The sequence below is a fragment of the Gallus gallus genome, chromosome Z, assembly GCF_016699485.2.
Source record: "Gallus gallus isolate bGalGal1 chromosome Z, bGalGal1.mat.broiler.GRCg7b, whole genome shotgun sequence".
Taxonomy (NCBI): Eukaryota; Metazoa; Chordata; class Aves; order Galliformes; family Phasianidae; genus Gallus; species Gallus gallus.
In genome coordinates, this window is record NC_052572.1 from 48,236,825 (window position 1) to 48,262,306 (window position 25,482).

The 25,482-nt window shown below is 35.9% G+C and overlaps 1 protein-coding gene across 3 annotated transcripts in view; it reads right to left on the minus strand.

The window, feature by feature from the left end:
- The window catches only part of FER (fer (fps/fes related) tyrosine kinase), a 179,836-nt gene that overhangs the window by 127,670 nt on the left and 26,684 nt on the right, over nucleotides 1–25,482 (minus strand). For all 3 annotated transcript variants that reach the window (XM_040656018.2, XM_413981.8, XM_046905745.1), the window contains 5 exons: nucleotides 23,203–23,376; nucleotides 19,983–20,082; nucleotides 5,649–5,832; nucleotides 3,286–3,423; nucleotides 2,318–2,437 (listed from right to left, as the gene is read on the minus strand). In XM_040656018.2, coding sequence (XP_040511952.1) covers nucleotides 2,318–2,437; nucleotides 3,286–3,423; nucleotides 5,649–5,832; nucleotides 19,983–20,082; nucleotides 23,203–23,331 — 671 coding nt within the window. In that variant the 5' untranslated portion in view covers nucleotides 23,332–23,376. The remainder of the gene's footprint in view (nucleotides 1–2,317; nucleotides 2,438–3,285; nucleotides 3,424–5,648; nucleotides 5,833–19,982; nucleotides 20,083–23,202; nucleotides 23,377–25,482) is intronic.

Below are 25,482 nucleotides of genomic sequence, written 5' to 3' on the forward strand. Positions count from 1 at the left end.
AGTACAGTAAAAAATTTCTAAAAAGCAGTTAACAAGGCACATTGGCAAAGGCAGTTTGAAGAGAACTGAGCAGCTGCAAGTTGTCACTTGCAATAAAAAGCAAATTTTAAAAATAAAAACAAACTCAATTAGAATAAGCAGTCAGCTTTCACTGGGCTAGGAGATAGGTAGTCAATCTCTGCAAAAAATATGCACTGCTTAGCATGAACATGGAATAATGGAATAATAATCTTGGATTTGTTAAAAATAAAGCAGGACAAGAACATGGAAATCCAAAAATCTCAAAAACCAGACAGTAACCTGGAAAATGCTTAAAGACAAATGAAAAACTTGATAAAAGGTAAGAGTAAGTTTTGTGAAAGGGGTAACTACAGGTAAAGGCTATTCTGAAAGAAAGAAAAAGTTAACAGAGTAGGATTATGACAAGTTTAGATTAACATGAGTGGAAAGGAGTAGATTGTTCATATTTTCTCCCAAAGCAAGATCTTAAGAGTCAAAATTTTGTGGAAAATGGTGTGACCATAATACACCTAAATGTTTTTGTTAAAAAAAAGTATAAACAAGTATAAACTACAATAGAAAATTGCCTTGATGAAGGCAATGTTTATAAGAGCTGTTTGATTACTGTTCTAAAAATATTATCATATCATAAAACTTGTCTTTCAATTGCACAAAGAATTTGAAGTGGATGAACACGGAATTTATGACAGAATAGACTGGAAGTTGTATTGAAAATGTGTGAAAATCTTGACAAATATGTAGGTGTATGTTTACAAATTTAAATAGACATTTTGACAAAATCTTTTTTACAAGAAAACTAGCCTTTTATATGTTTTACTTAGTAATGCTAATGTTTTATTCATAAAAGCAAAGAAGTTATTAATTTTTTTCAACTACTGAATGTAGAATCTTAGAAAAACATGAAGATGGATCAAAAAGACAGATTTAATAAGTGTATTTTTCCTGTTACTGAGCCAAAGTTGATTTACATGTACAACGTTTAAATAGTTTACCCAAGGATGATCTCAGCTTAGTAATGATGTAGAATATGTTAGAAGTATGCTTAAAGAAGGAAGGCGCTTTAACCATCATAGGATTATTTGACATGGTAGATGAAGCTCCTTCAGTACCAAGGAGGAGTTTAACTAAGAAAGTTAAAAATTTACATTTGAAAACTTACTTCAATACCTATTTAAGAATAGATTTATGAAAAGATATGCTACTTAGTGACCTTGAAAACAAAATGAACAAAATCCAGAGCATCTCTCATAGTGAGGAAGAACAAGGATTAGAATAATCTATGGAAGATACACCATAATGTTTTTGTTCCAAATATCTCACTGCTATGAGGATTCCCTATAACCTTGGTTTTTAGAAGAATCTATAGGAAACAGTTTGATTAAGCAGAAAAGAAGTTAAAAACCACATCTCACCACTGATCTTATTTGGACTAGTTATGCTTTCTATAGCACACAAGCATGTCAAACGTGGATATGCAGTACAGACACCAAAGAATCACAAACCAATCATTATTCTCACTTCACAGTTTTAAATTGTTGTCAGAAATATTAATTGTATGCATATGTATTTTTTAATCTCTGAAGCAACTACACTGGGCTATTTTATAGAAAAGCTGAGGTTGATAAAACAACGAGAACATACTAAGAATAATAACCTCAGCAGAAGAATTGCATGCCCGTAGCAACTGACTAAAGGTAAAGCTGGTAAAATTAATGAAAATATTTAAATATGCAATAACCAAAACATGTAAATATGCATTTTATCACCCTAACTAAAGTTCCCATGAAACGTAATACAGAAGGTATACTTGTTTTAATAAGTTAATATATTTTAAATTCTAATAATGGATTTCCTTTAGAAAAGTAAAGCAAACAGAACTCAAGTGAAGTAAAACATTTGTGAAATTTCTCTGGATGGCAATTTAAGCCACTGATGACATCACTGTACTCAGTGGCTTCATCAGTGTATGCTGGTACTTTTTCCTAGAGTACTACATGTAGAAACGGTTTTGGGAAGGTAAGTATATGTCTAAGGAGGATTAATGATGGATATGGGGCACTGTATAAATTAATTGCAGAGGAAGGGAAACTATATTGAAAGGGCTGACAAGTTTTCAGAGGGTCTGGGTATGTTGTGCAAAGAACAGAAATCAGTAAGAGTTTACAGCTTGAAAATCCCAATTTGAGAAAACGGACCTTAAAAATGAGAACATAGCAATGCAGTGAATTGAATAACCATTTAATATAAACTATGACAGCATTTCCAAAGGATGAGATTTTTGAAAAAGACGACTTACATGACTTGTAAACTTTCTGCTGTTAGGTTATTCCACATGATCTCATTAGCTTGAAGGTTTTCATTTTCTTCTAATAAGGATGTATCAAATTCTATTTCTTGTTCAACAACTTCTGAAGATCTAATTCATTAAATAAATATTGTATTTATAAAGTCGGATTATAGTTAAAATTACATATGCAAGAATAGAAAGTAGCAATTGCATACACCTTCTTCTTCCTTTGAATAAAGAATATAATCTTAAAAACACCTAAGCGTAAAATAAAATGCAATTTTTTAAATTAAGTTCATAGGATAACCAAAGTTTGTCAGAAGACACCTATTTGCACAGGCCACTGACGCTGCTATAAACCCGCACTTGACAACTACCAATTCACGTATGTTAACAATAAAGTATAAAATAAGGGAACTTAGAACTATCTCCGTATGTACCTACATGGAGTAACAGCTCAATAAATAGCAAATGCAGTATATTTTAAAAATACAAGACTTGACTGCATTATCTGCATGCTCTGTTGTTTCAGGCACTGCTCACTCTGCAGTAACCGCAATGTACACTGATGCCTAACATGCACTTTACCCACAATCAGGATAGTGAGAGAATTAAAGCATACAAACATAGCACTGTAATGAATGCAAACTCCAACTAAACACACAGCAAATTAGATTGCACTGAAGCTGCATCATAATTTACAGTCCACTGTCAGTCCCCAAGCTATGACTTTCCACATGCAATAACATCAACATGGATTTTGTTTTTCTATGACCAGCCAAAGAGGTAGACGGTTGAACAAACTAGCAGCATTCTGTACATGCAAGTAGAATAACTTTTCAAGATGGTAAAGTTTTACAAGCAATGAGGGGAAAGAAAAACAAATTCAAGTCTGATCACTCAAGCAGTATTGCAGTTCAATGCAAGGTTTACTCGAAATATAAAATGAATATGCACACCAAGATGAAAATGTATACCTGTGAGTATCTATGAAGTCATTATACTCAGAATTAGGGTCTATCTGTTCAACCGAAGTCTGGATCTCTTTGTGGACATTCACAATCTCTTCTGTAACAAGACTGGTGATCTGGCTATACTCATCCAAGATTCCTTTTCTAGAGAGGAAAAAAAATTCTAGTGTATAACATGGCACTGAAGGCATAGATGGTATTGGAGATGCTTCAAAGTTTCAGTTTGCTGTTTCTATAAATTCTTGTTGCAACTGGCTAAAAAGGGAAAAAATAAGACAATGTATATTACTCAAAGCATTAACAGAGCATTTGTGGCCTTTTCTTTATAAACTGGCTATGAATGGAGATGTCTCTAAGACCACGATCCTTGTATTGATTTCGGAATACACAGAGTAGATAAACTAAGGCTGTAGAGATTATCAGAAAAAGGAACATACACAACTTATTGATGACACTCTTTCACAACCAGAGGACTCATCATGCTTGTCATAATCCACACTAAAGCATCTCATGTACTCCTGAGTAACAAAATACATTCTGAGACAAGGGAAAATGAGTTAAAATATAATAAAAGATAAAATGAGGTAATACACTTTTCCTGGGAATGATCTTTAACTATGTTTACTCAGTAAAAAGCATTATTTGCTTGGATTTTTCCAGTATTTTTTCTGAGGAGAAAAGAGACAAGGTAAGTCATTAAATCTTGCCTTGCCTGTGAATGTGTCTGAAAAAGTTCCAGAAAACAGTTCAGAGTGCAACAAATGATAGGCCAATATCAGCTACAACAATGCTATACCTAAAAGAAAGGGAATCAATGACAATTACTGCCTTTCTTCATAAAAACCAAACTAGCTGGTCTGCAAAATCAGAACTATTAAGGAAGTATGTTTCACATATATGGCAACAACATCAAGCCCCACATACAAAATCATCATTTCTTTTTGTAGACTTAAGCCACGATATCAGAAAGCAGTAATTTCCTAATCAATTCAGATTTAACTACAAAAAGTTTAGAAATTGACAAAAATACTTTTCAAGCTCATATTCGGAGACAGCTAATGCAAGTGGGCTCAAAAGCCCCTTTTTATGCAATCAAATTCTTCAGTGTATTACTGTAACTCACATTTCTGAAAAAAAAAAACCCACCTTAATTACAACACAGAAATTTAACTGTGTTCTCTTGTTGTGATTCTACATACATTAGGATTAAAAAGACTTAAAGTATCACAGAGGTCTATTTAATTTAGATTCTTGCACCAGAATCAATGACAGTAATACGATAATACTGATAATGGGGCCATTAATGTCTGCTTCACACAAGCGTATTGTAAGAGAACACTGGAACAGGCTGCCCAGAGAGCTTGTGGGGTCTCCTTCTCTGAGGACATTCAAAACCTGCCTGGATGTGTTCTTGTGTGACCTAATCTAGGTGTTCCAGCAAGGACATTGGACTAGACGATCTTCGGAGGTCCCTCCAATCCATGACATTCTGTGATTCTGTGATATTGAGCACAAGATCTTTAATTCTCCCTCATTTCCTATTTGCTGACACCAATATAAACATGTATTTCTGTAAAAGAAAATGAGTTACAGAAGATTGCCTCTTATCTAACTGAATAATAGCTACAAAAAGAAGTAATCATTTTGCCTTTTAGTAACTTACAAAACACCTAAGAAGAAGACCTAATCAACTCTTCGGGAAACTCTTCAGGAACTCTTCAGGAATGTCATAGAGGTAGCATGGCAGCTACAGACCAGAAAAAAGAGCTTGATGTCTGTTCTCTAGGATAATCAGTTTACACATCTTCTGTAGTAATGTAGAGAATGATCTTCCAGGGAAAAGGTAGCTGTATTTTTAAGGTTGGATTCCTCATAAAAATAGTAATAAACATAGTATGTTTACATGATCCTGTTATTTGCCCACATATTTGACCATGCGTCTGTCTGGTCCACCTCCAAAATGACTGTCAATATGGCTGGACAGTTTAAGCCAAAGTTTTTAATGGCAAAATTTCATAATAATACTACTAGAGAGGTAACAAACTTCTATATTATTCCAAATGAAGGAGAGAGTAAACTGTAAACCCTGTAATTAATCTGTTAAGTAATCTGAGAAGTTTAGTTTAGTTTAAGTAATCTGAAAAGTTAAGACAGTATACTGCCACAATGCATAAGTAACTCCTCAAAACTACTGTTTGTATTTGAACAGACTTATTTATGCACAATTACTGTCAACTGAAAGTCTAAAACAGCCTTTTTCAGTACCCATGATACACAAATAATTGATTCCAGTTTACTAATTTTTAATAATGCTATAATTAGAATACTACACACATTTGCAAGTTAAAATATGCAAGAAAGTATCTTACAGGGCTTTAATCATTTCTTCTTGCATTTTCTGTAGCGAATCAAGTAACAGAGGAAGCGTAGTGTCATAATATTGGTGCTGATACAACTGTGCTCCTTTCAGTGCCAATACATACTGATTATGCAACATATGAAGCTTCATAGTGGCTTTATCACATCGATCTTTGGCTTTCTCAGTCTCCTTTCCTAAGGGAAAACAGAATCAAAACAAAACAAAAAAAGAAAAGGTGAATTAAAAGTACAAAGATTTGTGGGTGGCATAAATCTAATTGATATCTAATTCATTCATAGTAGGTTTGCAATTTTTTTTTATTATTATTATTATCCTACAGAAATACCATTCCAAGGTATTTGGTAATACATGCTTCTTTTATTATTTGAAGATGCACTTCTTCCAAGGTATTTCACTGAAGAAGTAAATTTGACCATTCTCAAGTTTCTAATATGACCAAATTATTCTAGGTAAGAAAAAAGGTACTTCTACTTTGACCACAATTCTTTATCTAAAGGTACATGAAAACCACTGTCTACATTGGTATAGGAATAATATAACTGTTAAGAATAAAGACTAAAAAATTCGTACAACTATTGAAACGCTAACATTTTGTTTGCCTCAAAGTGAATAAACATTTTAAATGAGGAAAGTAGGAGATGTCTTACTAGCTGAGACCTATGATTCACACAAAAGCTATCATTTATTTTGAGCAAACACTCTAGTGCTACATATCATCCCAAGCAAGCACTGATGCAGTCTTGTATCAGTAGCTGAACTTCAGCACTGTTATTCCCATACAAAACTCTCAGCTTTACTACAGCTTAACATTTCCTCATCACTGTCAGTATACTCATCAGGAGGTCAAAACTGCAATCTTAGGTCTATCGGATCAGTTCAGCGTTGAACCAGAGAACTACAAGTTACTTCAACAGGTCATCTATTCTACTCTTAGCCACAGCAATTACACAGTTATGTGACACATGTCTTCCCAAGATCTCCAGTGACAACTATGCAACTTCCCAGTACAATTCAGGTCTAGTGCTGTGCTAGCTGAAAACATACCCCTGCCATCTAATTCCTTCATTCTCCAATACAAATTTATAAATTTAAACTGTTGCTTATTTCACCCATGTGTCACATGAAAAATAGATTCTACAGCCCTCTGCAATTCATCTTTTAGGTAGCAGGAGATTATACACACTCCTCTTCCACTCCAGCTTCTAATCTTTACACTAACCAAGCTATAGCCTTCCCTTGTAAATCCTGCTTTCCCTTCGTGTCAAATGGCTCACAACTTTACACAAGTGTAACCTCAGGTAAAGTTCAACTTTGGAAGCCAAAGGATAAATTACACCCCTATGCCAAATTAAAAACAAAAACAAAAAAAAAGCTATTTTTGAGCACCATACAATCATGTTGTCATGCTGTAAGGATAGGAGGCAGTTTATATATTTGCCTTTAACCAGTTTCAGATCACCCAAGAAAGGCAATGATCACAATTCAGTAATAAAAAAGGAATGGCTCAACCTTTTCCATGGATCAGGGCTCACTAGAAACTCCCAGAGAAGGAGATCTCCAAGTAGAGATGCTTCCTTTTGGCTAACAGCCCTAAAATGAGGTTAGGACCCAGAGTCCATCCCTTCCAGTCATACAGGTGAACTGCTTGCATCTGTGCTCCCAGTACTCCATCACTGGTTCAGGCTGTGACCTAAGGGTTCCCATACACATGTTAACACATGTTAACATACATACATATATATACACACACCACTATTTATTTCTAGCCATCTCTTGAGTTTCTTGAATGATCTGAAACTCTGTAGCTGTCCTCCAATGCACTTTAAATCCCCTTAAGGTATACTGATACCTGCAAATTTAATAATCAAACTCTAGATCTAAGTGATGAAACACTGAAAGATCACCCACATCTAATCCCAACATATATTCAGCAGTATCCCACACGATACATCATTCTGACAGGACCCCCTTAATACCTATTCACCAAGCAGCTTTATGCAGACAAATATGCACCTCTACTAGAAAACTTCCAACCTGATCGTGCACTGCCCTTGTCACTGTCATGAAAGGATAATACGTTATATATTCCTTACTGCCACTTACAAGATCTTCCTCATATCCTTGTTATAAAGAATCTGATATTTATGAATTGTCTGATTACTTCTTCCAGGAATTAAAAGCATTTTAAATGAATCTATATTTGCAATTATCAAGTGCAGATTCACAATTATCTGCACAAATTAACGTACACTAACTAGAACAATCTCATTTAAACTGCCATATTTCTTATAATTTTACACTGAATTAAATAATAAAAGACTATTTTAACATCAACCACATATCACAAAGCATTAGAGAAAAGAAAGATATGGCAAATTTAAAACCTTTATGCCTAACTTGAAAAGCTGAAATTTTATCAAACAAGAAACACACAAAGGACCAGACAGTATATTCTGATATAATACAGAAACACATTAAGGCATGTCAAAAAATGTTGAGAGACAAAATTGTAAAACAGCAACAAACTGGTCCTCTTTCAAATACACAGGAGTCAGCAAGCTTGTCAGAAAGTCTAAATGATAGTTAGTTATATAAAAAAAAAAAGCTGGTAGAGAAGAAAAAAATACAAGTATTTTCCATTCGTGTTCATTATGAGTGACATTCAGAATTTTCCATGCAGAAATGTCTCTCTATGACAGAGATAAACAATCTCTCCTCTGAGGCGTCAGAAGTTAGCAGGACTGAAAGCTGTTAAGCTTTAGAACTCTGAAGGTATCTGAGAAAGCTATAATGGAAATACTACAGTCAGTTTTTAAAGGAAGAAGTAGGCACTCCGTGGATAGCCCTCAGAAATACTAGTTGGGGCTTAATATATGAGATGATAAAGATGCCATTGAAGATGTTGACTCAAGCAAATAACAAAAAATTCATGCTTCACTGGAAGACTTTTTTTTTTTTTTTTTTTTTTTTTTTTTGCCAAAACATAAGAACACTGAGCTATTTTTTCTAAGTTAAACCTATATCATTTGCAGGGCAGGAAAAAAAACAGTATAGCCAGAATAGCATTTCAGAAGTTAGAAACTGCTGAACGCATCTGACACCAGTGTACCAAGAGTACCAGATAGTGAGATAGCGTAGTATCCCATTCTCCCATTCTTCAAGTACTTAGTTGAATACATTACCCCTTAACAAAACACTTCAGGAAATCTGAGAATGAATCAAAGTGTAATAAATGCTCAGCTTTCAAATACAGTAGGCTATGGCATCATCTTGGCTGTTGATAGATACAACATACACACTACATTGTGTTTGTGGAGAATAAGAGGCATGCAAACGTTAAGAAAACGGGAAATGACTGAAGAGAGTTTGGAGGGGAAGCCATCAAGTAGTACTGGCAGAGGAGGTCAAGATGGCAGCAGAGAGACATGTTGGACTGTTTAGGTTACATAAACCAAAATTATCTCCAAATATTACAATAAAATTAAGAGCTTAAAACTTATAGCTTGTCCATGCATGTCTTTATGCTGCAAATTTTATCAGTTAAACAAAAATCAACATACGTAAAACCACACAGAGCTCCATCAGTAAACATCACAACAGACAGCTTTCAGCAGCTAAACTAAACTGAAAATTCACACCACTAATAATCACAACTACATAACTAGAGACTATCAGCATTGTATCTCTTTCATAGAACTTATTAATGGCTAAACTACCCCTCTTTATGCTGTAAGAACTAAATTCCTTTGGTATTCATTACTCATTAGGAAAATACCTCCAAACATTTTAGACTAGATCAACTTACCATACACATTCTACTTTCAAATGCAGTCTTTGAACATGTAATTAATAAAAGAAAGGTAGCTACAGTACTATTCTCATACTTTATTCTTGAAAGCAGAAAAATGCAGTGAAGCAGAGTACACAGTTGTTCTATGTGTCAATTAACATTGAGGAAAACATCAAACTTTCTCTATCTGAATACAGAATTTTATGAATAGATATAATCCTACTATCATCAGTTGTCAAAACTGCACAATGTTTATAGAAAAAAACTGAGTATACAATATATCAAGTCACAAACAGTATTGTGAAGATTGCAAAATTCAATTATGATAGCTTGACATTTGCAAAGAAAAGGCTGGCATTCTTGTTAGACTATTCTAGTAAAAACTCTGTTACATACAGTACAGGAGCCATCCAGAAAACCTCTTAGGGTGTTTTCTATTAAAAGCACAGATTCACTTACAATGGCAAAACGTAAACTGGATAATTCTTCAGAAGTAAGAAAAAAGTCAGCTCATAAAGTTCATTTTATCATATTTTAAATAACTATTAATCCACAGTGGAAACACCTCAAAGAAACTGAACTTCAGAAAATAAGTATTCCACAAGCAGAAAAAAAATCATAAATATTTTTGATTAAAAAGAAATAATTATACTGAGGAGCTCAATTTTTTCTCCTTACAATTTTTACCCTCAACTTCTAATGTTTGGTCAAAAGCATTAAATTAAGGCTTAAGATCTTCTATATGTTCATTACTTTTAGCTATCACCAACTTCAATAAAATTTAACATTTGCAAATTTTCCAAATTTACATTACAGATAATACTGTTCTATTGGAACAGTTAGACTGTAATACTCTGGCATACAGTGCAACATATCAGCTCATTTGCACACAACAAGGATTCATCTACTTATGGTTGTATCTGTAGTGCAACACTTAGGAGCTAGCAGAAGTTCAGCTGTTCAGATTTCAAATTCAGCTTCATGATAGTGTAGGTTAAGAAACGACCAACACTCTGTTGTTTCTGCAACAGCAGATTCCAGATAAGCTTTCCAATTTAAGCGTTTCAGCTAAATATTAAGTAACATCCAACAACACAAGTGAAGGTCCAAGAGATAAAATCATGTTATTACAAATGTATGTGTTTGGAAGAGAAAAGGCATGCAGTGAAAGTCTCAGGTTTGACTAAGGTGAAATTCAAACTATTCCTCTCAAAATCAGAAGTTCCAATAGAAACATTTTGGATAGATTAAACACAAAAAGTGGTTATGAAGAATTCTGAAACTAAATGTTCTAAGAAATAATCTTTTGGTATCTACATCAGCTAGTAGGAAAACAACAACAACAACAACAACAACAACAACAAAACAGAACACCAACCCACAACACTGCACTTTAAAGAGGATACATGCTATTATAAGCCCAGAGCTTTTCTTCATTGCAAGAATAATGAATAAATCCTACAGCTCACACACACATCTCTACCAAACAACTCTAAATAAAGATTAACTTGCATTGCTTTGCAACAGCGTTAAGAAAAACTGTCTAGAAGACCGCATCAAAGTATCACTTTTTGAGCTATTTGTTCTTAAGTTCCTCCAACAAAGGAGAGAGAAAAGCAGCAGAATTCTAAGACAGGTCAAATAAAAATTGAAGTGCAATCTGAAGATCTTGACAGACCATACATGGATAACAGCGGGGAAGAAAATAATTAGACAAACAAAACTACAGCCAAGAATCTCAGAGAAACTTGTAGGACAAGACATGATGTCCAGAATTCAAGTTGCTGCCTCTTCAGTTCAGGAAGTGCAAAAGCAAATCTGATGAAATTTCTGGTTATGGGTGAAAACAGGAAAAACAACACAGCCAGTGTTTAAGAGTAGTACAACATGATGAGACAGTACTTTGTTATTGGAGAAAGAAGAGATTACAGGATAAGATAAAAACAGCTGATTCAGGCATAGAGAATTCCTTACTAAACAGACAGCGTATGTTTGACAACTCATTTTTCAAACAATAGCAAACATCTAAAAAAAACTTTCAGCAAGGAACCACACAATATCACAAGGAAATACACAAATGGTCTGGATAATGCTTAGAACATAGTAAGATAAGGATTTTACACACAGTGAAGGAAGCAAGTTAAAAATAAATCTATTTAAAATTCAATTCTCGCTGATATACTGAAAAATAGCAACACATATAAGTATGGAAAGTAATTTGATGGAAGAAGTGGGAACAGAGAGAAATTTTAGATCTGAATAGACAGAAATAGATATGAACCAGGATTAGAATCAGAGTGGTAAAGGTACCAAAGATCTAGGACTGCTACAGATATTAAAGAAGACAGGCATATTTCTACAAGTGTCATAGAAGTAAGAGTTTAAGGACATAAAAAATACATGTCTTCAGAGAATTAAAGTAGTTAGTGATGACAGAGAAAACCAGAGGATATTATGTCACTTTGGTTCTAAGAAAGAAATTTGGTAACAACCTCAAAAAAGAAAAAAAGAAAAAAAGAAAACCACTGTGACAGACTGAAGTTGAAGATACTGCAGACAGCTGAAACAAGAAGGGAACTCAGTGTTTGGCTACATAAGACAAAGTTCATGCTAGAACAGTTCCTCCCAACCTGTGGTACTCAGGTGTCTAATCTAGGCACTACGCAGACTGCACAGTAACAAAAAATACACACCAGCAGTAGAAAGTAAGTGCCCACAGGAAGGAGCTCTACGTGAATCCTTTAGTAAGATGGCATGGGATTTGTTTACTGATAGGCAGTGACTACTACTTTTTTTGCAGATCCTGATTCAAGCCTTATAGCTGGGCGCTGTGGCTGGGCAGAGTGAGACTGTACATAGCCAGAGCCCTGCCTGTTGTGGCCTCACTGGAACAGGGGCTTGTGGATGATGTTTACACTGAGGCCTGGGCCTCAAAGCCTGAAGAGAGGCATCACTTTTCCTTCTGCAAGCTTTTCAAAAGCTTCACTGCACAGTCACAGAGGTACGTAGGGAAGATTCACACTTGCATATTGCGTCCTTTAAGAATTTGCCAAGAACAAAGACACTGCAGTTGCTTCAGACCAAGCTCAAAATAGTTTCCTCTCTCAGCTTGTTTCATCTTGGAAACTACATGCTTCCAGGAATCACTCACTACAGTGTAAAGAATCAAGTTTTCTCTAACTTGCCTGATTTTATACGTTATTAGTAGCATACTCCTACCTATGCCAGACCTTGCAGTCTTCTTCCCAATTCTCAACCTACATTGCAGTACTCTTCACATTAGATTAACATTCTTACATCTTGTGATTTATATTAGTACAGCTTGAACTAAATCTTTGAATTCCTATCTTACTATCTGTTACACACTACGGGTCACGACAGACAGAACTCTGGTGTCACACTGCTCAGCCTAATCCACTGTGTAACCAGCTGCATGCAGTGGGAGAACAGCAAGCACACCATCTCTGCTCTCCTCTCACCACATCTCATGCTGTAATGTATGAGCACGGATCAAATTATACTCCTTGGTCACCATAGAAGGTTCCTTTGGATATCCCATCTCTGTTTTGGTTTATTCCGTGGCTCAGATGTACTGAGTGGTTTTAATTTAAATTAACATCTGCCCTTACTAGGCTGCCTAGATTTACTTCTCATGAAAAGCCAAGAAGCTTGACACTTAGAACTTCACTGTGTTATCATAGCATTTGATTTCAGACAAGCTTTAAGCGAAGAAAAGAGGAAGAGTATAAGGGCTTTTTAAAATTTATTATTATTGTGGAATAAAGTGGATATAATATTGTGGAAAAATCAATCATCCTTTGATACACAAGGCAAATCTTCAGAATAAAACATCTTTTTGAGTCAGAAAAATGTTTCTCCTTGGTTCACTTTAGAATCTTTTTCCTAACTGTCAGCAATAACATACAAAAGTCCATCAACTAGATACTGAATTGTGTTTATAATAACAGTTTTTCAAATAATTTCCTAGGAATGCGTCTATCTTTTCATATACATATTTCCCAATGATTCCAGTAACAGAGAGGACTTCTGAACATCTTGCTGTTTCTCAATTTGTTTCTCAATATAACAAACCTCTCATGTGGTTATTTTCTTGTTTAAAGAAAAGTTTTCTTATTAACTCTGGAGAGTAACATTTTCATAGGGCATTATGTCACTGTGCCTAGAAAAGAATGCACCTTTTTATTATTTCCTTGTATTATTCTATTTAAAATGTTTTTATACTCACCAGTGAGATGACTAACACTTTCAAATAGGTCATATTCTAGCAACATTTTTTTAAAGCAATATGATACCTTAATGCAAGCTGGACATGAGGCAGCAATGTGCCCTCACAGCACAGAAATCCAACTGTATCCTGGGCTGCATCAAAAGCAGCATGGCCAGCAGGGCAGGGGAGGTGATGCTGCCCATCTACTCTGTGCTGGTGAAGCCTCACCTGGAGTACTGCATCCAGATGTGGGGTCCTCAGCACAGGAGAGACAGACATGTTGGAGTGTGCCCAGAGGAGGGCCACAGAAATGATCCAGTGAAACACCTCCCCTGCCAGAACATGCTGAGACAGCTGGGGCTGTTCAGCCTGAAGAAGAGAAAGCTCCAGGGAGACCTACGAGCTCTATTTCAGTATCGTAAAAGTGGAAACTGTAAGAAAGAAGGGGACAGACTCTTTAGCAGGATCTGTTGTGATAGGACAAGGGGAAACGGTTTCAAACTAAAGGAAGGGAGATTTATACTGGATATAAGGAAGATGTTTTTTACAAGGTTGGTGAGGCACTGGATCAGGCTGCACAGAGAGTAGGTGGATACCCCGTCCTTGGAGACATTCAAAGTCAGACTGGAGGGGGCTCTGAGCAACCTGATCCCGCTCTAGGTGTCCTGTTCATTGCAGGGGAGTTGTACTAGATGGCCTTCAGGTATCCCTTTCAACTCAAATTTGGATTTGAAATCCATCCCAGCCTGCTGACATCTGTGAATAAGACAGACCAGTTCAACAAAAAGCATTTGTTTCATCTTACAATGTCAGATTCAGTCAAAAAAAACTCAAGAGTTTTTCTCATCTCAGCAAACCCTAAAGGCAACACAGGCCACCAGGAAATGTAGTAGTATAATCACTATTTTACAGACAGAATTAATGCACCAGCCACCTAATAAAAGTATTTCTTGGCCACTCAGCACAAAGAGTAGGAGGACAACAATTTGAATGAAAGCTTTTTCAACAGCTTTCTTATTTATGAAAATTCAATATATAACACAAAAGACAAATGAAATCTGAAGTACCATATCACAAGAGTTGTACATTTCAAAAAGCGTTCTTTCAACAGATGCAATGCTCTGCAATGTGCTCGGTGTACCATTAGTGTTTCCAGTCTCCCCTAAATCACACCATCGTCAGGGAACATAAGCCAACCTACAGAAATCTCATATGTGTTATTCCATAATACTGTAGCAGCATAAAATGAACTAATGAAATAATATACTGAATCAATATATTTTTCCTTTACTGTTAATTTCAGATCCATTCTGCTACTTAAAAATGTTACAATAGTTCCCACGCTCAGTCAATAATTAACTAGCAACAAGAATACAGTAAACATCTGTACAAGGTGTATTTCTACTAAAACTACAAATTTTGCTGTGTAAAAATGATATTGTACTAAAATCCAGTATGAACCTACCACAGGTATACTGGCTCTATTTCAGCTTATAAAGATTACCTGATACAAAATCATTTCAGATTTTAACATCAAATATCAAAATCAGATATAAAAATAAATGCTAGTGTAAGAATTAATGCTTTCCTTTTTTTTTTTTTTTTTGAAGTGTAGGGAAAAGAACACAATATTACTTCTTACTCTGTATAGTACTCATTATCTCACTGAAATTTTTTCTTAATCTAGCAGTAAGTACTGTTTCACCAAAACATCAAAAAACAAAAAACCAACAAAAAAAAACCATCAACAATCCCCACTGACACATTCTCAATCAAATTTAATACGGAGGTGCTGAAGAAACAAAAATAATTCTGTAAGTAATATTCTTATTTGGAAATAGTCACAGATCCAATCAACTGAGATTCAATTTGCAGTGAGAAATGTCAACAACTGTTCTACAGTTTCCAGGCTGCGTTCTTTACTCATTATTTATGAATCCTTTTAGAACTTTGTGATCTCTTCTTTGGAAAAACAATGTCTTTACATCTGGCATAAATTTTGTTTTGATGCATTTTCCTACAGCAGATAAGTCAACATGCTGCATTCTATTTATTTACCTTGTTACTCAGCATCATTGACGTTAGAATACAGTTGTACATATAGTATGTGACTGTCACTATGGGCCACTGCTGTAGGAAGGTGACACACTTTTTTCTGTATATCACACCTACAGAAGATTACAAAGGGCTGTCTATTTCATCATATAAAGATAACCCAGTAGTTCTCAAGCTTTTCTCCAAATGATGTCAACATATCCTACTGCAAATGGACACACTGTGCATTCCGAGAACATTATTACAAAATGTTCCAACTCAAATGTTTTAAAACTAGAAGAGATTATTAGAAGAATCTGTGCAGATCCTCAGCTGCTTAAGTATATATCATCAGAGAAGCACTGGACCAGTTCAGCTCGCTGACTTTAACCCTCCGGCCTTGCTTTTCCCTCACTGCCCATAAAATCATAGACAGAAGTAAGGACTGTAAAAGACAAAAACTGCTCATCAATCAAATTATTAGCACCAATCAGACTGCCTGACACAGGGATCTCCACACCCAAGCATAACCAGTCAAGCTACATTTGTGACTCCCATGGTAATCACTGGTCCACAAAAGAACAGCAAATCACGTTCCTGATGAAAACATCACTCCCATTTTTAAGAATGGCAGAAAGGAAGACCCAGGAAACTACAGGCCAATGATCCTCACCTCTGTGCTTGAGAAAATCATGGAACAGATCTTCCTGGAAGCTCTGTTAAGGCACATGCGAGGCAGGGAGGTGATCCAGGACAGCTAGCATAGCTTCACCAACACCAAGTTGTGCCTAAGTAATCTGGTGGCCTTCTAAGATTGAATGACAGCATCAGTTGGAAAGGGAAGAGTGTCATCTAATTTTAACATGGTCCTATACCACCTTCTTATCTCTAAATTGGAAAGATATGGATTTGAAGCCAGGACTATTCAATGGAAAAAAAAAACTGATTGGATGATCATAGCCAGAGGGTTGTGGTCAACAGATCTTTGTCCAGGTGGAGGCTGGTCACGAATGGTGCCTCCCGGATGTCTGACCTGGGACCAGTGCTGCTCAGCATCCTTATCACCAACACAAACAGTGGGTGCTCTGCAGGTTTTCAGACAACACTAAACTGAGTGGTTCAGCTGATATTACAAAAGTAAAGAACGCCATGCAAAAGTACCTGTATAAGCTTAAGAAGCAGGAACACAAGAACCTAATGAGGTTTAACAAGGTTAAGTGTAAGGTACTGCACTTGGGTTAGGGCAATTCTACATGTGTGCAGAAGAACTCTTTGAGCGTAGCCCTGTGGATAACGATTTGGGGGTTCTGATAGATGAAGAGCTTCACATGAGCCAGCAGTGTGTACATGCAGTCCAGAAAGCCAACAGTATCCTGGTCTGCATCAGAAAAGGTTGACCAGGAAGGTGAGGGAGGTGATTGTCCACCTCTGCTCAGCCTTCGTGAGGCCCTAGGTCTGGAGAGCTCAGCAAAGAAAGAGAAGGAGCAGGTCCAGAGGAGGGCCACAAGGATGATCAGAGGGCAGGAGCACCTCTTCTACAAAGAATAGCTCAGGCTGCCAGGTTTCTTCAGCTTAGAGAAGAGAAAGTTCTAGGGAGACCTCACTGTGGGTTTCAGTACTTGATGGGAGCTTATAAACAAGAGACCAACTTTCTACAGTCTGAATAGTGTATTCCCTGACAAGGGGGAATCCTTTTAAACTAAAAGAGGGGAGATTTTTGTTAGATGTCAGGTGGACATGCTTTACTCAGAGGTTGCCCAGTGAAGCTGTGAATGAGCCACCTCCAGAGATATTCACAGCCAGGCTGGATGGGGCCCTGGGGAGCATGATCTAGGAGCTGGCAACCCTGCCTATGGCAGTGAATCTTTAAGGTCCCATTTACCCCAGACGATCTTGTGATTCAACAATTTCTGACTGACACAGCAAGCAGATACTGGGAGCCACAATATGTCACTACAGTGCAGTCTAAGCACCAAACACAACCAGGACTTAGCAGTACATCCTCTACGACTCAGCTGTGCCACTGTTCCCAAAGGGGAGAGGAGATATGCTGCAGGAGGGCTTCACAGAACTCCTGACACACCATCTCTGTCACTTTCACCTTTCTCCACTCTGGAGAGCACAAATCCTTGCATAATGAAGCTCCTGCATCTTTCAGAAAGCAGTTCCATTCTCCTCACTATAAAACAGCTTCTCTATGCAAAACCTCCACCCGTTGCCTTCTAGAAACAAGAAACAAAGCTGGTAATTACTTGGTGCCATTATTCAAAACTTAACTTTTATTCTCATTCCACAGATTCCCTTTGTATTTTCAGTTAGAAAAGAAAGCAGCTGTAGCTCTCTACAGCATCAACATGTTGATTCAAAGTGACTGTCCTGTTAGCTGGTGTAAAGTATGACACAGGTTACCTGAGGTTTACCTGAGCAAAAAAAATTATAAAATCAGCTTCTTCTAAAGATCACTTTCAATATTCCCTACTTTTGCCAGACTTCAGCTTTCTCACTTAAATACTCCAAGTGTTTAGCTTAAAATCTAAGTATGCTTTTAACAACTCAACCAGAAAATAGGAACTGTCTTCCTGAAGTAGAGAAACACATGTACCTCTTTCAGTAGCTGTTCCAGTAAAGTTATTTTCTTAGTAGAAGTACTGTAAGTACTGTTATAAACAGTACAGTCACCAAATTGCAAAATGATTACAATTGCAAAACAGAGAAATTTCTAAGTTATTCCTTTGTTAGGACGTGCACTGGCTTTCATGTTGAATAACTTGCATGTGTACTGTGCAGACTTAGAAGTAATCCAGCTCCAGCCCAGGAGCAAGGTCTAAGTCATATTTCCTGTAGAGTAGCTGTTTTCTTCTGCTCTTGACAGGAGGTGTCAGACACTGTAATGAAGAGTTGGTTTGCCAGAGGAACAGAGTTTGTCAAGAATCACATTTTACAAAAGCGGAAATGAACTGGCTCATGTTTCTTCTGAGAGTTATTGAACAACAATTTTCATTTTTCTGTTTAACTAAATATTTTTCAGCTTGTTTCCAATATTCAGCTGTGTCCTCCCACTGTTATGGTATGCAGTGTTCCTTCCCTTGCTTTCAATCATTCTTGAGAGACTCAAAAACCAAACCAGTTTTCATGTTAACAAAAAGACTATCTCCTAATAGCACATCACTAGAGTAAGTAGCTGCCACCCAACTAATGCCTGGAACAATGAAGTACTACAATTTTAAGGCTTCCCTAACTTGTTCACCATGCAAACGAGGGCTCAGAAACCCTGTGAAAATACCATGGCTTTACAGTACTCAAACAGCCCAGCTGACCAGCAAATACACAACCATATTAGCTGCGGGCAGGTAACACAGAAGCAATACCATGGTCTGAGGTGCAGTAGTAGCAAAATAATTCTGAGATTCTTAGGAGGAAAAATGATTTTTCTGATAGTCAGGGACTGCTAAGACAGTAAAACAGTAGGGAAAGTTAAATCAGCCATGAACTGCATTAACGGAAGACAAATACTACATAGAAGCAGGAAAATATGCAGCGAGATATACACGTCTCAGAAACAGCTTTTGGCTGTTATCCATCTAAACAAGTATTAGTTCAGTTAATCAGAATGACATCAAAACAGTGCAGTTGGAATTATACTTATGCACCACCATGCAATTAATTTTATTTAAAGAAAAAGAATCTTAGGCAAGTAACCAATTATTAACAAGGTATTTCAAAATATAGCAAAGTCTTTCATTGTTCTAATCATTAAGACAATTCACTAGACGTCAAAATTCATGAAGTTTGGACACATCACTTCGTAAAAATTTTTTCTCCTGTTCCTTAATGTTGAAAACTTTTACATCTATTCTACTGTCGTCAGAATTGATGTTGATGCTACTCAGCAAACCATAATAGGTCATAAGACACGAGTGGGCTGCAGCTACGACGTATATGAGGAGTTGCAACCTGTTTTTCACTACTTACACTGTCCATAAGAGCAATTTTACATTCTAATGCATCCACTAAGCTCTTCAGAGAGCTTAAAGAAGTTATCTTTATTTTTGCATGAAGGACTACCACTTTTCTTTCTTCCATTTTTACCATTTTCAGAGTATCAACAAGCTATCTTGATGACAACTAGCTTTTCTTACTTAAGATTCCGAATGAGGTTTCATATTTTCATTAAGTTGTTCAAAATAAAAGCATTACTTTGTTTCACTCTAAAGTTACGGTACATTTGAAAAAAGGCAATAGTAAATATATCATCTAAAGTCAAGTCTTACCTTTAGCCACAGCTTCTTTATACTTTTCTTTGGCAGAATTTACTTCTTTTATTAGTTGTCTATAACTAGATTTTAGTTTCTCAAGTTCTGTCTTTGTGACCTTTAAGAAAACAGAAACATAAGGAGCATTAAAAATACTTATCCTCTACATTAAAGATGTCATATCAATGCTGAAAGAGAATTAATAAGATTTACTCCAAAAATAAGGATGTTGCCACTTTTTATCGATTTGCAATAATCCTATCAGGCTATTTACACAGCGTAACAAAATCAAAAATCAATGAGCATACAGAATGAAATAAGAGGCCTGAAAGTGATTTCCCCACTTGCATCAGTATAGTACAGTGTTTAGGAAATCTAACTTATTATAAACACTACTCCAGTCAAAACGAAGAAAGCACCAAAAAGGATGATCATTAAACCATACAAGATGAAAACATTCTATGCACAAGAAGGAATTCTTTTAATGTCTCAAGTACAAATACAGCGGAACTTTTGGATCTAAAATTTTATGCAAACAGCTTAGAAATAGCAACTGTGCATGAATAAAGGAACAGAGTTTCTTTCAGCAGACAAAGTTACACTGATACCATTTTGCATCACAAAATGCTAAGCTGACTCTTCAACCTCCTATTTTCATTTACAGCGTGAAAATTAGCTCACTGCTCAAAAATATTCATAATTCATGAACTTGTAACATAAGTTCATTACAAACCAGACACTACAATACCAAAAAGTTGACATAAATATTAAAGAAATGTAAAAACTCTGACAAAGCAACATACTCTCACAATGGGCTACCATGGAAGTGGAACTTAAGCTAATGAAAGAATGCATCACACTGCACAGAAAAGGAAGTCTGTTCTACAGAAAAACTGCTCCTTGTGCAACTGGTATGAAGAAAACTGGCACTCATAATCCCTCCTTCCTTTGTAAGGTGAGGCTCAGATACCACTATTCACACTCTCAAGAGCAACATTTGAAGACTCAGGGAAACTCCCTCAAGAGCAAACAAGACACTACATATAGTTCCTACTTCTGGGCCATCTGTGCAAAGACACAATTTAAAGATAAGAACTTTTGTGAACTATTTGCACCATATTCTCATCTCATACTTATTTGTACTGTAAAATCATTCACAACTACTGTTATTATTGACTAATAGAGATGGTTCAGGAGAAATAAACTTTATGGCACACTTGTATTATAAAGCTACCTTAAGCAATAGACAAAAGAACACGATTAGCAAGCAGTGAATGCAATTAATAGACACATAACAATGAACATGCTTTTCTAACAGAAAACTGGAAATTAAATTAGGCCATCAATACTACAAAACCTTTGTAATAACCTTAAGGTCCAGGAAAATTAATTTCACAATGTATTCTTCCACCAACAGAGAAAAACAAAGCACCTCCATCCTCAATTTACTCTTAAGCAGCTAAAGTGGTTAAGGATTATCCTAATCCCAATTTATATTTTCACAATATTTGACCAATTAACTAGTGTTATTTCTCTACTTTTTCCCATTAAAATTCACAAAGAAAGAAAAAAATACAAAAGATCTCAACAGGAACTAAAATAGACTTCAAGATTTACTAAAAAACATGTCTTCCATTACCCTCAATAATTTCATCAAAAAATAATTTCTCATTGTACAGGTCTCTAGAATAAGAAAGAAGGGCCCTTATGAGAGAGCAAACAGTTCTTTACCAGATACCCTGAAGATCATGAAATGTAAAGGCACTGTTCTCTACAAGTTTTGGATAATACTCTAGGAAATACTAGGAAATTTCTGGGAAAGAAAGTACTTTCTTACCACATATAATGGAAGCATACCTAATGCCACAGAACACAGAAAGTGTTTGGGATTTCTGGGAACCATTCTGGAAGTGTTCCATTAACACAGAACCTTTGAATAAGTAATGTAATTTAACAAAGAAATAACATACCACATATAACCAAAACGTTATCCAAATGCTTCTTAGGAAAGCCAGGAAGGCAGAAGGAGGCAGTGGGGAGAGAAGGGGTACATAATCTACTTTATATTTTGTTGAAAAAGTCTTACTGCCTTTCTTTTAAAAAGAGCACTTTATCAGGGTGAACTTAAAAAGGAAAAAAAAAAACGCGTTTCGTACAGGCTCTTTTAAAAGCATATATGAATACCCACCAATCTTGTTTCTGCTATCCTTAATTTCTTTATTGTATTTTTTTTTCTTTTTCCATTTCTCAAATTCTCTGTAAGTTTACCACATCAATTTTTCTCCACCTTTGATCCTGAGCATTTCTAGATGCACTCATCCGTAAGCACCCGCGAGTGACTATTTGGCTTGGAAATTCTATCAGATAAGACAGTCTCTACCAATCATGCATTAGAAAGGATGTACTTCCCACAGTTAATAGCCAGGGAAGATGCAAAAATTCCAAGAGATTATGGAAGAAGTCCTATTAAAGTCAAAAGATTTAACAAGGTGTATGTTTAGTTCTAGAGTAAGGTTATTCTCATTACCTGCCCAAGAATCTTTTTATCACTAGTCTGTAATATTTCTACTATACTACTCATATGTTATATTTTATGCTATTCCAGATCTCTAAACCTCTACGAGGAGAAAGAAACAGTGCTTTTCTGATGAGACCTTTTAGACTACCAATCTGTTTCTTCACATTTGCAGTTAATCTTCCCCCAGAGCACCTGAATTAAACTGAGATTTCTGTCAGCTTCACTCACTAGACACAGTGCTGTCAATATCACAGATACAACTGACAATAGAAAGGGTCCTGAATAGGTCCACCTACAGCCTTAACATTCAGTTTACAATTGACTTACATTTTAGAAGAAGGATTAGAATCCCATTCCCACCCAAAACAGTCCAGGCTGCCAGAATCACTCAATAATAAAAGCTTTCAGTGGATGTCTACAGCAAAATGAGAGAAGTAAAAGAGATGGAACAGAGAAGTGTCACACAGAATCATCCTCTAGGAGCATTTCCTACACTATCTGACCAAATCAATTCCTACAGAAGAAAGACTTCCTTCTCTGCCTTGTCAGGTAGCAGGGGAGGGAAAATGTACAGGAAGCAACTAAAATTTGAACTAGGCAGTCTAGATACCACTTTTACAACAGTAAAAGCAAAAACAGAGAATCTAAAAAAATTCTCAATGTTATTTTTTAAGTACACAACATTTCAGTAAATCTATAAAGAGGATTTGAATAAAATACCTTGTACATCTCTGCTTCAATTTGTTGATGAACACCTATGTAACTCTTCTTCACTTGCTGCTTATCCTTGATCATCATTGTAAGCCTATGTAAAGGCCCAGAATTAAGATCTTCTGCATGTGTCTTCATTATTTTGCTCAGCTGTTCTGTTTGTTGTACTACAAGCAGCCAAGACTGTAAAAAAATAAAGAACAAATAAAACCAGAAGAGAAGAGTCACTTATTCTGGCTTACAAATAACGTAAGAATGAAAATGAACTGTGGTAAAAGATGCATTCAGTAAAAAAAAAGAACGAAAAGTAAAAACTGAACTTCCCAGATTCACTTGCAATCTTCCACAAAAATTCCTTCTCCTGTAACAAAATCGTGCAGTGAACTTACTGATAAACTCATAAAACAAGTGTCAGACAAGTATCATCACAGTCACTCCGCAGAGTAGTCTTTGCACTTCTGAACACGTAAAAGCTCTACAGCTTTTTTCAGATCACATCCCCAACACAACTGACAAGCACATTCCTGTGCTCTTTGTTTTCCCACCACCTAATCACGGTTACTGTGATTGATGCATGACTTCTCTGTCCTGCTCTAAACATCTCACAGTAATATGCACTTGAGTTATTACTGTTCAAGAGGACTCCATTTGCCAGCTGCTTCACATAACTGACAGCACCAGAGTCACCAGCAGTACAATGTAATGCTGCTAACAGAAGTTATCTATCTGTCACAGCAACCAAGCAACATTCTGTAGCCTCACTTTAATGACTTCTTTAGCCATCCCATCAGTCACTTTTCAGGACTGCTTAATATATCATGGCTTTTGATTAAGAATTGAGTGCTGGACAGAGAGACTTTTGATGCATTACAGATGTGAAGTCAAAAATTAAGAGTTCAGTTCAGATGGAAGTATTTGTTACCCTTTAAAGCCCTTGCCCATTACACTTTGTTGATAGGAACAGCATTGGATTCATTAGATATAATTCAATAACATAGACTGCTGCACTGCAGTTAACATTTCAGCACGGCTGTTTCCAATACAATTACCAGTTATTGAATGCAGCTAGTACACTAGTTTTAATGGCACTTGTCTTAATATTTCTAAAAGTAGAAATCCACCTTAAATCATGAAAACTTACAAAATTCATTTATTTGGCAGATCTAGTCTTTGTTTTATCAAATGCAAACATAAACATGTATGTTTATATGAGCATGTACATAAATACACATGCACACATATACAGATACACAAATATTTCTGTCTGCACACAGCAATGCTGCTAGTCAGACCGGAATTTAGAGAACAAAATGAAAGACAGTTAATTCCTGTACACATTAAACCAACTTTAATATTTCCTTTAGCTGATAAGCATTCTAGCAACTGCTGGCATAACTGTTTTAAGTGTTGTGTTGTATAATAAGCTCAGACTGAAGATAACGGGAATCATTTGAAAACTGTTCATCTCTCCATTTACAGAGAACTTTCCAAATGACTTCAGAAGCCATGTCGCAAAGCTGTGTACAATAAAAATAACATAAAAATACTTATGAGAAGAGTGGTTGTAGAAAAGCCCATCAGAGCACTCTCAAAAGTGAAAAAGTAATAAAAGTAACGTATTTCTAAGGGTGATTTATTACCAGTGAGACAAACACAGCTATCAATTCTAAAGAAATACTTAGCCTACAATTCACCAAACAAGCCCAAGTAAGTCTGAAACCCAGCAAAAACCTGTCCTTCTATTTAAAAATTAACCCACGACTGACACCAAGAGAAAAATCGGTCTATTTAAAAAATAAAATAATTTGCACATTTTCCTGTTCCTCGCATTCCTCCTTTTACATGAGAGCACTGGTTGAACCAGACTTCTGTGTTTTGTATTATTTTATTATTTTGAAATAGCAGAAGGTAAGGTGAAAGATTGTAATAGGAGAAAAACTACAAAAATTAAGATTTATATGGGACAAAAAAGCAGCTGGGTGGAGACATCAGAAAAGGCAAAGCATTTCCTTTACTATAAAGGCCCACAATCCATCAAAAGCAGTAAAATATTGTTTGGTTTGACAGTATTTTTAGACATACATGCACACAAAACAATGTACATAAATACACAGAGACAGTATTTTAACTCAGGAGATGTAAGATACAAATTTACATCCCACAAAAATTGTGTCAGATTTTAATTCTGTGAAGTGTCAGAAAGAGACAAAAAATATCATGAAATAGCAATGTATATTAAAACAGTTCAAGCAATCGAATGATAATTTAGATATTTTACCTACTAAAACC